Here is an 18,611-nt window from a genome sequence, read left to right as displayed (position 1 = left end):
CAAGCATAAGTTATTAAAACTTTTAAACATTTAACCCTTAAAGTTATAAAATCACCCATAAGTTAAATGAGTGGGAAATGTTCAGAGAATACTAAAATAAAATTCATTTAGATGATTGAAATGAAGGGGGAACATCTATATTTGCAAGAGAATGTTCTTCATTACTTACCTTTTAATGTCTCATACTATAGGTCATTTCCTTAAATAAAACTATCTTTGCTTTCCATGACAAATACCGTTATGAATTTCATAAATTGTATTCATAGACATACTTCTATTATGGAAAAATCATCAAAGGTTCTGAACTTCCCAGTGTTCACAATGAGATAGCTCACATGTTTCCTTTAGAGCAGCGGTTCTCAATCTGTGGGTCGCGACCCCTTTGGCCAGGGGTCCTCAAACTACGGCCCACGAGCCACATGCAAATACAAATATTGTATTTGTTCCCATTTTGTTTTTTTACTTCAAAATAAGATATGTGCTGTGTGCATAGGAATTTGTTCATAGTATTTTTTTTAAACTATAGTCCGGCCCTCCAACGGTCTGAGGGACAGTAAACTGTCCTCCTGTTTAAAAAGTTTGAGGATCCCTGCCTTTGGCGGTCGAACGACCCTTTCACAGGGGTCACCTAAGACCATCCTGCAATATCAGATATTTACATTACGATTCATAACAGTAGCAACATTACAGTTATAAAGTAGCAACGAAAATAATTTTATGGTTGGGTCACAACATGAGGAACTGTATTTAAAGGGCCAGAAGGTTGAGAACCACTGCTTTAGAGAGTTAAAAATTCCAGTGGCAAATTTGTAATGAAAAAGTAATAATTTCTCTCTGAGGGTAAAATCTTGCAGGATTTTATAACTCATTCTATTGTAGCTGCTGACACAATTCACTCTTGCATTTGAGGTTGACTTGTGCAGCAAGAAGCTGGAACGGGCTGAGCAGCTGATTGGCGGCCTCGGGGGCGAGAAAACCCGCTGGAGCCAATCGGCCCTGGAGCTGGGGCTGCTGTACATCAACCTGACGGGCGACATCCTCATCTCCTCGGGGGTTGTGGCCTACCTGGGCGCCTTCACCTCCAACTACCGCCAGGTAAGGGGCAGGGAGACAATCAGTGACTGCCAAGGTCTTCCTGCCCCTCCCAGGACACAGACATTAACCTGAGGGATGTTTGTTTATTTGTGTGTTTTGCTAAGTGTGAGAAGAAAGTGTCCCTCCATCTTGTTTCAAAGGATAAGAGATCTTTTTTACAGCAGCATAATATTCTGTGGTGTAGATGTATCACACCTTTTTTATCCACTCATCTGCTGATGGGCACTCGGGCTGTTTCCAGATCTTAGCTATTGTAAATTGTGCTGCTATGAACACAGGGGTGCATACATGCTTTCTGATTGGTGTTTTGGGTTTCTTAGGATGTATTCCCAGAAGTGGGATCACTGGGTCACATGGCAGTTCCATGTTTAATTCTTTTAGGAAACTCCACACTGTTTTCCGTAGTGGTCTTACCATCGGCATTCCCACCAGCAGTGCACAAGGTTCTGTTTAAATCGTGAAACCATAAAAATCCTAGAAGCACAGGCAGCAAAATATCAGACATCTCCCGTAGCAGCAGAATTCTCAGTGGTCCAATGCTGAGGGCAAGAGAAACAAAGGAGAAATAAGCAAATGGGCTGCATCGAAATAAAAGGCTTCTGCACAGCAGAAGAAACCAGCATCAAAACGAAAAGGAGCCCACTGCAGGGGAGAACATATTTGCCAATGAAACATCTGATAAGGGCTTAATATCCCAAATATATAAAGAACTCATCCAACTCAACAAAAGAAAGACAAACAATCCAATTAAAAAACAGGCAGAGGACCTGAAGAGACACTTCTCCAAAGGGAACATACAGAAGGCCAAGGGACATAAGAAAAGGTGCTCAGCGTCACTAATCATCGAAGAGATGCAAATTCAGACGGCAATGAGGTACCACCGCACACCGGCCAGCATGGCTACCATCAGCAGATGAACAACAAGTGGTGTGAGACTGTGGAGAAAAGGGAGCCCATGTTCTAGCTGAGCCTCTTCCTCCTCGTCTGCATCAGCTGGGAGCGATGAGAGGCGTAACCTGGCCTTCGTCCCTCTCTGTTGGCCCCCAGCCCGGCCCAGGGTGTGTGCCCAGGCTCCTGCGGGCAGCCCAGGGCCAGGCTGACGGTGCACCAGGCAGTGCCATGCCTGCCGCCAGCTCCTCCTGCAGCCGCTCCAGTGCTGGGTCCTGCTGACTTCCCGTCACTGCTTCTTCCTACGGGGCTGCCAGCAAACCCTGCCAGACGCTTCCAGGGAGCGCTGGGTCCAGAGCCGAGACTGGGAATTTACTGACAAGAGCAAAGCAACGCTCAAGATACAGGCAAAGCCACAGCTCCTCCTGTGAACACACTTCCCCGCCCCGCTGCTGATCACGGAGCCCCGCCATCCAGGAGCCCCATCAACCAGGAGCCCCATCAACCAGGAACCCCATCAACCAGGAGCCCCCCATACACGAGCCCCCTCATCCAGGAGCCCCCCATCCAGCAGCCCCCCATACACGAGCCCCCCCATCCAGGAGCCCCCTCATCTAGGAGCCCCCTCATCCAGGATCCCTGCCATCCATGAGCCCCCCCACCCACCCAGGAGCCCTATCATCCAGGAGTGCCCTCACCCAGGAGCCCCGTCATCTGTCCCATCATCCCATGGTGCCGGCATGAAGCTCACAGGCAGTTTCAGCCCTCCATGGCTTCACTGCAGCACCCTGGGCCTTGCTTTTTCCTAGTCTCTCAGGCCGCTGTCCCTCCTGTGAGGCCATCCGTGGAGTCCTGCTCCGGAATCTCCTCTTATTTCCCCGGGTCAGGGCGGCGGACAGTTCACACCCATGGAGAGCCTCCTGTTCAGTGGGAATGTTAGTGCGTGCGCTGCCGAAGCGAGCACCCGCTCAGTTCTAAACATAACGTTATAGAGGCGACTTCAGTGTCCTGGCCCAGCCCCCGGCCGCCTGTGCTTCCATGTTCAAACCCTGCCTGTGGGCCTCTGCTGGGCACCCCTCCCTGGCTTGGACCCACTGGCCCAGAGCCTGGGAGTTCACTTCCTCCAGCTCTGGCCTTAATGAATGACTGGCAGGTGGTGGCACACAACAGGGAACTCAGAGCTTTTAATCAGGATTCCAAATGAAGATCATGGAATTATGAGACAGGAGCCTGGCAGACAACACCCTAATCAAGTGAAAATTCAGCCTCAATAAGGGAACAATGTGAGCTCGTGCGCCACTAGTGGAATGCAATGGGCACCCATCTCCTGTCATATTCCTGCCTAAGGGGCCCGGCACCAACCGAATCTCCAGGGAACATCGCACAGACCCAGCTAGGGGCCATTCTGGCTGATCAGTCAGGAAAGTTCTCAGCTCCCCCCAAACCTAAGGGAATGTCGGTCAGGCCTCCTCAGCAGGAACCCGTGGGAGGTGGCAGAGCCCCCATGCCCTCTCAGCTGCCATCGCTTCACACCAGCATCTCATCCCTCCCCCCCACCCTCCGGGGCTGACACCAACAGACAGGTGTACCCACCTTCTCCGCACCTCCTCCTGCACTATTTCTGAATTCTTTGATCTGTAACTTCACATGGGTCCTTGATTTCTGACTCTTTTGCGTGTGAACCTGGGTTCGAAGTCCCTGTTCGGCTCCTGAGCATCTGGGGTGGGGTATCCCAAGCTCCAACCTATGTCCTGATCCTTGTTGGTGTCTAAACGCCCTGCCATAGTTCCTGCCCAGGGCACATGAGAGCCAGCAAGGCACGTTTTCCAGGTCCCCTACCAGTTCAAGCTGGATTCATTTTTATACAATAAACTGTGCTAAGCTTGCTGGCCATTTGCAATTTACAGAAAATGTATAAAAAAACACATGGTGGCCTCCAACTGCTTTGTCAGGCGCAGCTGTAGAAGAACGACACTTGGCGATTATTTTTCCATATACAAAATTCTGGCCTTATGATTAAGTGATCTGTCTAAACTTTACCTTCACATTGGATGTAATTAATTTTCATTTGAATGCATAGAATTATCATTTTAAGTTAAGTTATCATTTTGTTTGGAAAAAATCTGGTAAACACAAATCATTTTTTAGGTGGAACTTCAACAATGGTTTGCTGACTCAGTGAATGAAGTGTAAGCAGGGAGCTCACAGAGCCTGCATTCAGCAACCTCTGACCTTGTGTTTCCTCTCCTTGTGTGTGTCTTAAAGAACCAAGTGAAGGAGTGGACAGACCTGTGCAAGGGCAGGGGCATCCCCTGTTCCGAAGACTACTCCCTGATGGGCACCCTGGGAGAAGCCGTGACCATCCGGACCTGGAATATCGCCGGGCTACCTTCTGACTCGTTTTCCATTGACAACGGAATCATCACCATGTAAGAAAGACAATTTTTCTCACAGATGGCCTCCACGAACCAGATTTATTTGTCTGTGTAGCTTTGTGACAAGTCATAGCTAGCGTACTTTGATAGTGTTGAAGAAAACTTTTTGCTTAATTAGCTAAATTATATATGAATAATCACTTCCTTTTCCTATTAATATTGGAATAGTTGAGTATTAGAGACCATGGTAGACAAACAAACAAAAAAACCCCCAGATTACTTGCTTAATTTAATTTAAGTTTTTTTACTTGCTTAATTTTAAATGAATCTTCAGCAAATAGAGCAAAATCCTACCATTAAAAACAAACAAACAGCCCTAGCCGATTTGGCTCAGGGGATAGAGCAGCCGTGGGCAAACTACGGCCCGCGGGCCAGATCCGGCCCGTTTGAAATGAATAAAACTAAAAAAAAAAAAAAGACCGTACCCTTTTATGTAATGATGTTTACTTTGAATTTATATTAGTTCACACAAACACTCCATCCATGCTTTTGTTCCGGCCCTCCGGTCCAGTTTAAGAACCCATTGTGGCCCTCGAGTCAAAAAGTTTGCCCACCCCTGGGATAGAGCGTTGGCCTGCGGACTGAAGAGTCCGGGGTTCGATTCCAGTCAAGGGCACATGCCCGGGTTGCAGGCTCGATCCCCAGTAGGGGGTGTGCAGGAGGCAGCCAACCCATGATTCTCTCTCATCATTGATGTTTCTATCTCGCTATCCCTCTCCCTTCTTCTTTGAAATCAATTAAAATATATATATATATATATATATATATTAAAAAACGAACAAACAAACCCTCCCATAAGTCAATGAAGTCTAGAATTTTTACTCCCAGGGTTTTGTTATTACAGGTTAATGAAAGGTGCAGTGGGTTGTTGGTGGCAATGGTTTTGCATGTTCCAAATTCTGTAGTAGTCCCTGCTTGGTGTGGGCTATCCTCAGCGATATGGATACACTTCTGGGTCATGGCTGAATGGAGCTTTTTACGACAATGGCTGCTATTCCTGGAATCTCCTGTTAGTAGATAAATCCCAGGCAGACTGGGCTGGGAGAATACTGGAGGCTCACCCAGCCTCGCTTTTACCCCAGATCCTACCTCCCGGAAATGAGGGCCTTCAGCCTGCGCCTGTGTGAGGACAATCAAAAATTGTGCTTTCCAAGTTCACATGTCCATGGGCCTTTATCGCCAGCATTCTTGGGTGAGGGGGGGTGGGGGAGGGTTCGCATGTGAGGAGTAGAGCAGGTCAACCATCAGTAAAACATGCGCAGTTCTGTGTTACATGACTGTTTTGACTAGTAGTTAGTTTACTACTAAAAAAGTAATTGAGATGAAAGCACTTAAAAATGGTTGAGGCATGTGAACTTTAAAAATAGAGTTAAGCACTAACATGTGAAGACTAGTTTTTCTTAAATTTTTGGTCTGTAGCACTTATGAAAATTATCCCACAAATTAAAACTCTGGTGAACACAGTTCTCTACTGCTCAACCACTGATCTTGACTTATGGCTTTCTTAGCATTTATTTACGGAATTGGTCTGCAGGGATCTGAGCTATGTGCAATTTGAATCTATACTAATAAAAGGATAACATGCTAATTAGGGCAGACATCCTTCCAACGTCCTTCCGGACAAAGCTGCAGCAGCTGCCTGAGGCTCAGGCAAGCTGTGGATGGCAGCTACCGCGGTGTGATGGGGGCATCGCTTTCCCCTGATTGGCCCGGTCACCTCCTGCAGAGGGAGACCAGAGGCAGCAGCAGCAAGAGGATGATGGGGGCAGTGCCTTCCCCAGACTGCAGCCATCAGTAGGACATCCCCTGAGGGGTCCCAGACTGTGAGAGAGGGCAGGCCAGTCTGAGGGAACCCCTCCAGTGCACGAATTTTCATGCGCTGGGCCTCTAGTATAATATAAAACAAAACAAAATCTGATGAGAACACCTAAGGGAAGTTAGAGAAGCAGTTACTGCTAGGGACTTGAGATACAGGAATCCTTAGAGCTGGGCCCTGGATGAAATCGGAAGTTTTCTGGGTTTCGCTACCTGGACCTGCTGCCATTTCCTGCTGGGCTGTTCACAGGTCAAAGCCAGAAACAAGAAAACACCCAGTGAGAAACTGTCCCCTCCTATAGGCCGTTCCTCGGGGTTTAACTTCCTTCCCATTCACTTGTTATTTACTTTTTGGAATCTGCTTTTTGCATTTCCCCCTGAGTTAACCGGTGGGAGAGGCTGGTGACAATGTGCTCGTCCCAGCGTGGTCAGCACCGGAAGTCCTTTCCTCTGCTCTTGAGCTGCTGTCCCGTGGACCAGGCATCTCTTAGAAAATGTCAGTTTTTAGGACGAGTTAACTGGTATGGTGTTTGTCAGATGTTTTTTGCTGTTTCCATTTCACGAGATAATCATATTCAAATTTGATTTGATCTAGGAATATACGATTTAGTGGGGTGATATAGTTAGGAAATTATGGAATTACCATAATGAAATATTATCACTATATGCAAGCACCGTAAATGTAACATGGGTGAATTGCTGAAGTTTAGAGAGAAAGGCAAGCAAGACGGGCTTTGTGGACTGCATGGCATTTGAAGTGACCTTGAAACATGAGTGGGAGTTAAACACAGAAGGATGGGGAGGAAGTACATTTTGGACAAAAAAAAAAAAAAAACAACCAAAAACCCAGCATGAACATGGGTGTTGTGGCTAGAAAATTGGAAGCAACAGAAGGAAAAGTGAGTCATTCCACTTTTTGGGGAGCATAAATGCAGTCTACACTCACACAAACCCTCCAAGCTTAAACATGTTTCTAAAACGCGACAGGATGAAACTTTTACATATTCATAAGTTGTGTTCCTTTCTCATTTCCCTTCTCACACCCTGTAACTCCTCTTGAATATGATTCTCTTTTATTGGTTGAATGCGTCTAAGATGCAAAGCTCCTCTTTGTGTCTCATTTCTTCTTAAATAGAACAGACTGAGTCGTTCCTCCTCCGTATTCGCCCCCCCCCCCCCGATTCCCAACAATGCTTATGTCGGAGCCCCAGCCCTCAATGTGACTGTCTTTGGAGAGATGGCCTTTAAGGACTTAATCAGGTTAAATGAGGTCAGAAGGGCAGACGCCCTACCCCAGCAGGACTGGTGTCGTTCTGAGAAGAGGGAGAGACAGCAGGGTGCGTGCACAGAGGGCTGTGCTGTCTGCAAGCCAGAGGGGGGCTCTGCAGTAACCACACTTAAGGCACCTTGACCTTGGACTTCCAGCCTCCAGGACCGTGAGACATAATCTCACGTGATTGGAGACACACTGGTACTTTGCTATGGCAGCCCAAGGGGACCAGTGCGTTACATGATGCTGACGCTAGAGGATGGGACCGTCTTCGTTACCATGTAAGTGACATGTTTTGTGTCAGGCTGTGACCTCCATGCTGAGAAATATGATCACGTCCATCGGGGGTGGGGGGTGGGATGGGGGGATAAGTCATCCAATGAAATCCTAAACTCGTGGTATGAGGAAACTGAATAGGAGCTATCATCTTGTTCCCATCCCCACTGTATGTCTCTATTTGCCCCAGTTTCCTTTCATTTCCTCCCCCTGCTCTTCTGATGTTCTGTGTGAACTTTCTGTGTTCACTTTTGAAGACTTTCCTGAGGGAAGTGGTCACTGTGATGGCTGTGTTTACTGCAACTTCTAAGAGAAAGAAAAAATGCCAATCACATTTTACACAAGGCAGCAGGTGATTTGGTTGGTACTACCTGGTGATGGCAGGGACTGGTTAGCCTTGGTGACCCCACAGGATCCTGGGAAATAAACCGCATGTCTCCTGGTTCACTGTTCTTGTTCTTATCATAAAAGGGAGGATGGGAGTGAGAATAAAGCGGTAAGTGTGAGCGCGCCCAGGGCGCAAGACCCTGACTTTCCGAGAATAGGTGTCTGTCCATAAGAAGCTGACGATCGCTAGGTAAATCCCTGTATGTAAGTGACATTGACGACACACGTTTCTGAGACAAATACCGAGTTAACACTTACGGGTCCATGGCTATTGTGAAGGTTAGGTGATATAAAATCACACTTTTCACCTTTCTTACACCATTTTCTTTTTAATGATCTAGAGTTTAAAGAGAAATATGACGTCTCAATTCTTTCTCTGTTGTACAAATGGCAGCTGAGAGTGGCTCAGGGGCAAAGCGATTTGCCCAAGATCACATGAGTAATTAATGGCCAGGCCTGGCCACTCCCTGACTTCCATCACTGTGAATAGTTGTCATTGTGACTTAATTAGCAAAAGCAGCAAATGTTTTCAAAATGCAACGTACATATAGAGAACTGTAATTTTCCAAAAGAAGCAAAAGCACCAGCGTTACGTTGGCCAGCTGGTTTTTAGAGTTGCCGTTCTAGGTGCCTGCTCAGTGTAAATGTCTGCCTCCAGAGCATAGCTCCTTACAGGAAGGTAAAAGGGAAAGCATCCCTCGACAGCATAAGCTGTAAGTGATGCGTGTGACATTAAACACCATGGAAACGAGTCATAGCTTGACCAGCACCGTCTTTCTTGTCTCTTTCAGGAACGCGAGAAGGTGGCCTCTGATGATAGACCCTCAAGGTCAGGCTAATAAATGGATCAAGAACATGGAAAAGACCAACAGTCTGCAGCTGATTAAATTTACTGAGCCTGACTACGTCAGGACGCTGGAGAACTGCATCCAGTTTGGTACCCCTGGTGCGTAGACGGCCAACAGGCACACATTACGGAAATGCCTGGGAGGGCTCATTAACCCCAAATGGTGTAGGTTGTTCCTTTTTAAAAAAATAAGTGTGTTGGATTAATCTTAAATAATGACTTTATTAATGTCTTTCATTATTTATTGACAATCAAGTGAGAACTTCAGAGATTCTAGTTCCAGAACGTTAGGATATTTTCTGTGTCTCAAAGTTAATTTATGATGCGTCCTCTAATTGAGCTAAAGTTTTAATTTTTGTCCGTTCTTTGTTGTTCTTTAGTTCTTATTATAACTCCACATCTACAATTAAAAGGGCCACTTGATATGTCAAAAGTATTTTAACACAGTGTTAGTCCAATTATCTATTTATTCTTCTTTCAACTTACTCTATAAAAACGGCAGAGGAGTAAGTACACATCTTACGTGGCCGACTGTTATCTGCCATTAACAAGGGAGAGATTAGAAACATGGCCAGGATTTTTCAATAAAGCTCTATGCACATGTCACACTTGTCAAAACAAAGAACAGAAGAGTTATGATTGGAGTAAATTGGGGTTATTAGTCACATTTTAAAGTCATGTTACTCATCAGATGTGACTCTTTACTTGATCAAATAAATGGAAACATGATGAAACTACAACATAATTTAGCCTCAGGATAAGTTTAGCAAACCCCAGGTTCTGTGAGAGCGAGTACTGTGTGGAAAAATAATCACAAATATACCAGGTGGTCTTTCGGGCATTTTATTTTTGTATATTAATAATGAGTTAGTCTTTAAAATATGAATTACAATTGTAGGTTCTGTTAGGGTAGGCATGAAATGAACTAAGTCTACTAATAAAATCTGTGTGATACACACACATACCCGCTCACACCTACACACACACTCAGAATTTCTTCCATCCAACCGGTGTTCTTAGAGCATAGTGTAACGATAGGAGTTACAAAAAAGGGGAATATGATCTCTCCTATCAAATGCCTTGCTTTTTGAACAGACAGGACCGGGAACTATACGCAGCTAGCTGTAATACAACTAGAAAGTGGAAGGACATGGGTAACCTTCACCAGAACCACTGTGCTGTGATGGGCAGGCTCTGGAAATAGAGTAGATGCCCCATCACTCGATGCCTCATTCAGTGACTCCGTTCCCCATCTGTACTTTGGCCAGGAAGACAGAGTGACTACTTTGCGTACTTACCGCAGTGCCAGATAAGCTCAACTTACGCTGCTTCTTTGGTTGGAGACTTACTATGTGGTTTATGTGTATCATCTTTTAATTATATTAGTATCATAGTTAATTATCCTAGTATAATCAGAAAGACACAGGTGATGAACTATGAGAATTCAGAGGACTCAGATTTCTTGAAGGAATTGGCACCATAAATACTTGTGTGATTAAAATTACCTAATTTAACTTGAGTATTCAAATAATTTCCTTGACAGAGGTAAAAAGAACAACTTAATGATAACTGAGCATCTACCACATGCTTGGCGTTCTGGAGATTTCTGTGATCTCAGCCATAAATATTGGTGACAATACTGCCATTATTTTAGACAGAAATATGCCGTGGAGCCAATCGGTCTGTGTTTTTGAAACTGTAGGTCACACTGTGAGAGAGAAAACCAACTTAGTGGGTCTTGACCAGCATTTTCAAGTGAAATGCAATAGAAACGAATAGAACAGAGTAGGCTGCCCGGCATGGAGTAAAGGTGAGCATCCTTTCGTGAAGTTTTAAAAGTTTTAGATGCATATGTGTAGACTCGATTAAGATGTAAAACGGATTTCTTACTTGGAGTTGTGGCCATTTAAAAAAAAAAAATTGAAATCCAATACTGATTCCAACCACTTGGTTTTATGAACAAGGTAGGTGAGGAGCCAGAGAATGTTAGTCACGTGGCTTAGCCAGCTTGCACCCCTCATCAAGCGCAGTGCCGAACGGGTCCCCAAGTCTTCTGCCTGCGCCCAGCGCTTCGGTGTCCTTTCCACTTGCTTTAGCCTAGTTTCTGGAGTGAAGTACTTTAAAAACAGATAGCGATTGTTTACAATGCCTTCTGACATTCGTCATCGGGAAGAGGTGAGAAGTTTTAAATCTATTCCAGAAAGAGAAACAGATGGCACATTTTAAACTTTTTATATTTAGCCTCCAAGCCAAAGGGCCAGTTGCCACCACTGTACCATGTAGGCGGCGAAGACTCCTGCGTCAAGGAGTTACCGTTAGACCGGGCCTATCCCGGACTGCGCTGCCCAGTCCAGGCAGCCGGGCGGGGCGGGGAGCTTCCTCCTCCTCCCTCACCCCCGGGCCTCCCTTTCACTGATGTTGAGTTTTAGGATAAGATCCTCTTTGATAAAATATCCCGCTGCTTAAGGGGGAAAAAGTTTTAGAGCCTTAGTTCTAGAAAATAAAGGTACATTTGCCTGAGCTACGCCGGTGCATAAGGTTTGCCCGGAATAGTAATCAGACAGACTGCTGGTAAGTCAGTTTTCACAGCTCAGTAAAGCTGGAGACACAAAATACGAAAAGATTTTAATTTTTAAAAGAGAAATCAATTGGTGTAGATCTTCCCATGGCTTTCCGTGCCCTCCATGAGATGCATCTTTTCATTAAGAGCGAACCCCCAGGTGGGAGCCAGTCCTACCAACACCCCATCTCCCCGCGCAGAGCATCCCCGGGGCACCGCGCTCCCCCCGGGGTGGGAGGGGTGGGGGGTGAGGGTGGGGGGGACCGCGGGCGCAGGGGTCTGCCCAGTCCGCGGCCTCCCCTCCCCTCCGGTGACGCACGGCTCTCTCTGCCGCCAGTGCTGCTGGAGAACGTGGGCGAGGAGCTGGACCCCATCCTGGAGCCGCTGCTGCTGAAGCAGACCTTCAAGCAGGGCGGCAGCACGTGCATCCGCCTGGGCGACGCCACCATCGAGTACGCGCCCGACTTCCGCTTCTACATCACCACGAAGCTGCGCAACCCGCACTACCTGCCCGAGACCTCGGTGAAGGCGGGTATCGCCCGGGCCGGGCAGGCCGTCCTCCGCGGCCCCGCTCCTGCCCACGCCGCCTGTCCGCCCGCAGCCTGGGCGCCGGAGGGGGAGCGAGGCGGGCCCGCGTCCGCCATGGGCCCGTCCCGTCCCGTCCCGTCCCGTCCCGTCCCGGGAGCTCCGACCGACCGACCGCACCCCGTTCTCTGCAGACAGGCCCCGCGCTCCGTTCCGGAGCGGGACCTGGGCCGCTCTCCTTCCCGCCCCATTTTACGTAATTGCTTAAAAGAACTGTTTTCGTGCGAAAATACTAACAGTCGCGTCCCGAGTCCAGTCGGGTGAAGGTTCCAGTCGCGCCTGCAAGGCCCCGGAGGCTGGTCCGCTGCTCATTCCCAGTCCCGCCCGCCCCGGGCCCCTGAGAAATGCGCCTGGGATGGCCCGGAGGCAGGGGGATGGGGGTGGAGGTGGGGGAGTGGGGGTGGAGGCAGGGGGATGGGGGTGGGGGACAGGGGGAGGGGTGGAGGTGGGGGAGTGGGGGTGGAGGCAGGGGGATGGGGGTGGAGGTGGGGGAGTGGGGGTGGGGGTGGGGGAGTGGGGGTGGAGGTAAGGGGGTGGGGGAGAGGGGGAGGGAGGAGGGGGGAAGGAGTGGGGGTGGGGGACAGGGGAAGGGGGGAGAGCTCGCATTCGCAGGCCTAGAGGAGAGCACGGTAAGACATACTGATCCCGATTCTGCAAGTTACATATAGAGACCAGACTGATGCAGGGAGCGCAGAAGCTGTCCTTCTGGGAAATGTTTACATTCGTGCGGACACCCGTCCGCAGGGGGGAGGAAGCCCTCCTCCCTCCCTCCTCCCTCCCTCTGAGAGGAGCACACACAGGCCTTGTGTCCGAGGACGCTTCCGTGATCAATAACGGGACCATCTTCATGACCAGAGGACATGGAGGAGCTGAGAGCTGGGCATACACGTTCCCCGGACAGTCAGGGCAGCCAGGAAGGGGGGGGGGGGGGGCAGGGGCTGCAGAGCAGCCCTGGAGCCTCATTTTAAAAACAACAATTAATTAATTAAAGTGAGTATGTTCTCTAAACCCCTGAAAAGTGTGTATGGTTAATGTACCTGTTAGGAGAAGCAGTGCCCAGTAGGGTTAAGAGCATGTCTCTGGAGCTGGACAACCCTGGTTCACACCCCAGCTCCGTCACTTGCCAGTGGTGTGACTTGGCCATGTTATTAACCTCTCTCTGTGCCTCGGTTCCCTTATCTATAAAATGGGAATGATACACGTCTACCCATAGAGTGATGTGAAGGCTAAATCAGTGAATCTATGTAAAATCCTCAGAATAAGGCCCAGTAAAAAAAAAGAATGAAACATAGAAGAAAATTACAAAATCCTAAAGCTGGGGTACAAAAAAATGTTTTTTAAATAAATGGCAAGATGTCACCCCAACAAATTTAAATAGATAAATAAATGATGTGGAAAACCTTTGTTTACTTTTCAGTAAAATCTCAGAAGATACCACAATGAACATAAACCATTTTTAGCTCCCTGATCACTAGTTGTAATAGAAGGCCTACCCCCTGTGGGGAGGAAACTGATCTATGAGTCACAATTGAAATCCTCGAGATCCCTGGAGGGTCTGATTGCTTCATTATTTTTAATTGCTGGGATTGATTAAACAGGGATTAGAAAACATAGTGAAGCAGTTACTTGCTTTCATTTACAAATTAAAATACTTCCCCTTGATCCTATTTTTAGGATCTTTTATGTACCTTTTGCTTTCAAAAGTACCCAGGGGATGACAGCATGCTGTAAAACCCTTTTGAATCCAAATGAAAATAATATTAGGAAGCCATCTTTGTATAATATTCTTCTAGCTATTTTTATGGGTTTTGGCTGTTTATTTTTTTCTTCACCATTTATCCCCCATACCTTCTTCCACTTCCCCCTAACCCCCCCCCCCCGCCACACACACACACACACACACACACACACACACACACACACACACAATCACCACACTGCTGTCTAGGTCCTTAAATGTTTATTTGTGAGAAAACAGTTGGATTTGCAAAATACTGATCTCAAAAAATCTCACATTAATGGAATATGAATGACTACCTCTTTGTGTCTGAACACAATGGGGTAAAAGTTGTAAGACATGCATTTTACTAAACACCGTGGCTCTGGTTTGGGGATTAAAGCCAATGTAACCTGTATACTTGGTTCTCATGCCAACAGGGAAGATCTCTTGAAAGATTTAGTTATAATTTTTTCATGAACGAATGCCAAACAGTAGAGAGTTACATAAGAACATTTCATGAGTTTTTTGAATTGCTCAGTTTCAGGAATGGCTTGTTATCCCATTTAAACTTACGATTTTGCCCATGCACTCTATGTGTAGTGGCATCCAACCCTGTCATGGCGTAAGTGAGGGGGAAAGCTGAGAGGCGCTGGGTCTGGGAGGAGGAGGGAGCCACCTCTTCGGGCATGGCATGAAGCTGTGATAAAATTCCCCATCACAGGTAGGAAATGTTCTTATAGAACGTTTAGTATAGAACATCTAGTTAATATCTTAGCACAAAAATTACTGTCTTCCTGCAGAAGAAATTTTCTCTTACTGGGAAAGGTGGGGTGACACAGGGTCTCCCAGTCAGCGGGCAGAGCTGCAGCACATGCGACATTTCATGGTTTGTGTGCATGGGATTCCACAGTCAGCCAGCATCCCTAAATTAAAGGCACACGGCAGGGAGGCGGGGGAGGGGATGCTCAAGACATAGGTGAGGACCTGAACTCAAGACGGGAGGGCAGGCAGATTGCAAGATAGATGTTGGGTGGGGAGAGTGCGTGTTCAAATTAATTAAGGTCGATATGTTCAAGGTCAATGGAGTTTTTACTGCCTTATGGGTTTGTCGGTGACTAGAGCCAGAAAGTTCCTGTAGTTTATTGCTGTGTGTGGATGAGGGTGTGGAGGCAGGGGTGAGAGCAGGTTGTAGAGGGCTGAAGGACGATCAAGGTGGAGACAGAAAGCATATATAAGTAGCATCTTCAATAATATAGTTATGAAGACACCAAGAGCAGGCGTTCCATAGCTGAAAGGGATTGTGGGGACATGAATTGTCCCCCCCAAAAAAGAATGATTTATTTTCATGTTGTTTGCTTTTTAAAAAGAGAGACCTGAGCATGATTACTTTCCCACTTAGGCAAAGAACCAGGAAAGGGGGGATTTTAAGATGTAGGCAGCAGAGGGAGATGGGCCTGGAAGAGCCATTATGTATGAAGCAGGTGTCAGCTTGCTGCATCCCGCTGGGCACCACTGAGATGCACATCCCTTAGTTCCCAGTAGTGGCTGGTTGTCAGGCTGTAAGTTCCATGTTATAATATGATTATGAAATTGTAAATATGTATACTTCACTTGTGACAGTGATGACAGGGATTTTCCCCCCTCTTATCTCACCGTGTAAGATTTCCTTTTTTGCATTTCTAGGATCCTTAAAATACAACCCAGCGGGTCCAGTCAATATGAGAGATGGTTTGCAACCTGATTCTAATTGATTTTGAGGTTAACAGATTATTAGAAATTGGACCAGTTTGAAATCAAAATAAGTTTTTAAATATATTTTTATTGATTTCAGAGAGGGAGAGGAGAGAGAGATAGAAGCATCAATGATGAGAAAGAATCATTGATCCGCTGCCTCCTGCATGTCCCCCCCCCCCCCGCCACTGGAGATTGAGCCCACAGCCCAGGCATGTGCCCTGGCTGGAATCGAACCGTGACCTCCTGGTTCATAGGTTGATGGTCAATCACTGAGCCACAATAGCCGGGCTGAAATAAAAATAAATTGATCACAAGAAAACCCCTTTAAAGTATCACATTTATGACCGTAAGAAACTTTAGTGTGTTTTTAGCCCAACCATCAAGCTTGCCTATTTCTTTAGTTATCATCTCTACAAATTCCTCCTTTCACACACTACCATAGTAACTAGAATCTCTTTTTAAGGTCAAACTTGAAGCACAAAAGCAGAGGCTTTCTCAATAGAGACAATGACTTGATTTGTGTGTATCCTTCCATTTTAGGTGACATTATTAAACTTCATGATAACGTCAGAGGGAATGCAGGACCAGCTGTTGGGAATTGTGGTGGCGCGAGAAAGGCCGGACCTTGAGGAGGAAAAACAAGCCCTGATACTGCAAGGAGCCGAAAACAAAAGGTTTTAAACACTACGACGTACAGAATTATCTTTCCTTGTCCCAAGATCACTTTGAATCAATTGAAGTGCATTTTAAAGATCCACCCTATATAATAAAAGGTTTATATGCAAATCAACTGAACAGCAGAACAACAGGTTGCTATGACATGGACTGACCACCTGGTGATCAGTGCGCTCCCTCAGGGAGAGCATGGCTCAGCCAGGAGCCAGGCTCACGGCTGGCAAGCTCAGCGGAGGTGGCAGGAGCCTCTCCTGCACAGCGCTAAGGATGTCCGACTGCCGGCTTAGGCCCGCTCCCCACTGGAAGCAGGCCTAAGCTGTCAGTTGGACATCCCCTGAGGGCTCCCAGATTGCGAGAGGATGCAGGCCGGGCTGAGGGACACCCCCCGCCCCCGCAGGGCACTAATTTCATGCACTGGGCCTCTAGTTATGTTATATTAAACAGGTGCGTTGAATAGGAAGATTTAAGAGGAAAATATAAGGTATTACAGAGCTTCTATGCGAACTTGGAAAATGCATTACCGAGTATATTTTCACAGGCAAGTTCTTAGGCACCGGAAGAAGTGGGAGGCAATGTGTTTCCCACTTGGCAATGACGCTTTAGCACAAAAGCTTTAGTATTTATTGTGTAAGGGAGCTCACCTGTGTTCACTGGCGCACAGTCTGAATGGACATGTCACATCCACTGTCTGCTTATGATATCTGTATCTCAGGTAGAATGGGTATGGCTCGGTAAGTCGTGGGAATTTCGGAAAATGAATGGAGTGATGCTTCCTGTGCCATGGGGGCTGGGATGTGGATGGCAGAGTCGGTTGGCTTACCTACCGTCTCCCCAGTTACCGCACAAATGGCCATTAGAAAGCGAAGTGGGGCAGAAAAGCCTGTCTTCCTGACATTTGCGAGATAAGAAATCATACAGCATCACCGTTATGGTGTTTGTCCCAAATGATGCATTTCTTTAGGTTACGAGCTCTTTGTTTCTGGTAAAAGAATGTGTGTACGTAAAGCGATTTCCAACGATTTCTTTTTCTCCTGAGAAAATTGTGTTTGATTCCAGGCAGTTAAAAGAAATAGAAGACAAGATCTTGGAAGTTCTTTCGTCTTCGGAAGGCAATATCTTAGAAGACGAAACTGCGATTAAGATTCTGTCTTCCTCCAAGGCGTTGGCCAATGAGATCTCGCAGAAGCAGGAGGTGGCCGAGGAGACCGAGCGGCAGATTGACACCACCCGCATGGGTTACCGGCCCATCGCCATCCATTCCACCATCCTGTTCTTCTCCATTGCCGACCTCGCGAACATTGAGCCCATGTACCAGTACTCGCTGACCTGGTTTATTAACCTTTTCATCCTGTCTATTGAAAACTCGGAGAATTCAGACATTTTATCAAAAAGGTAGGTGAATACTAACTAATGAATGCATGGGCATTAAATAGCAATGGGTGGCTTTCATAGTTTTTTTCCGGGATGCTTTGATCATTGCAGGCACTTCGCTAAAATGACTAATCGTCATACCAGAAATAAATGTGAGGGTTTGAAATGGAACAGATGTGACCAAATTCAGTCTGCCAGGAAATGGCTTACAGAGATATAAGGTTATAATGTAATTCTAAAAAGAGGAAACATGGAACCTCATTTTACCATTTACAAAATGTACTTATGATTGGAGAAACGAAAAGAATAGTTCAGACCCCTAAGAAATATGACTCTTACCCTCTGTAAGCTTGTATTTCAAAAGTTACTGATTCACGTTTTTATAAACACATATGTAAACTTTGTCAAGTAACAGGGTTTTTAAAAAGTCTCCCGTTGTGACCATTTGGTATATTTACAGGAGATACCTAATTTTACTGGTGGCTCTTACACTCAGTAATGGAATTCAGGCCTTAATGGTATGTCTCTGAGAATAAAATTTCATTTTGTTGCCAGTGGGATAAATTTTAGTTTGGTGTTAAAACATGTTTTTAATAGAGTCTAACCCAAAATGACTGCTTGAATAAAGAAAATAACTCATTGCAGCCACTGCCCTTTGTAACGTTCTTGATCAATATGAAGCAGATACCTGTTCCTCAGCTGTTTGTGCCCGAAGGAAACTCAGTTTAATAGTCACCACTTGCAGTTAACACTTAAAATAATTGCCAATCTCCTGACATCTCAATTCCATTCCTGCATTAGAATTTTGCTAAATGTTGAATGTTCTTAGACTGAGCATTTTCTTTTGGCATTACCGTTCATTATTTGACAAGCTTGAGCATGAGACTAATAAAGGGGTAAGACTGATGCTTAGCAAACAGTTTTTCAGATGTCTGCTCATGAACCAGGAAACA

General features: G+C 46.3%; 1 protein-coding gene across 1 annotated transcript in view; it reads left to right on the top strand.

Moving 5' to 3' along the window:
* Positions 1-18,611, top strand: part of DNAH7 (dynein axonemal heavy chain 7) — a 157,189-nt gene that overhangs the window by 100,893 nt on the left and 37,685 nt on the right. Inside the window, exons 45-50 of the mRNA XM_059702605.1 lie at positions 910-1,095; positions 4,249-4,412; positions 8,958-9,112; positions 11,911-12,101; positions 16,153-16,286; positions 17,344-17,679. Of these exons, the coding sequence (XP_059558588.1) occupies positions 910-1,095; positions 4,249-4,412; positions 8,958-9,112; positions 11,911-12,101; positions 16,153-16,286; positions 17,344-17,679 (1,166 nt within the window). The remainder of the gene's footprint in view (positions 1-909; positions 1,096-4,248; positions 4,413-8,957; positions 9,113-11,910; positions 12,102-16,152; positions 16,287-17,343; positions 17,680-18,611) is intronic.

This window comes from Myotis daubentonii, chromosome 7, assembly GCF_963259705.1.
Source record: "Myotis daubentonii chromosome 7, mMyoDau2.1, whole genome shotgun sequence".
Taxonomy (NCBI): Eukaryota; Metazoa; Chordata; class Mammalia; order Chiroptera; family Vespertilionidae; genus Myotis; species Myotis daubentonii.
Note: the sequence above shows the minus strand (reverse complement) of the source record. Positions and strands in the feature narration are given on the sequence as shown.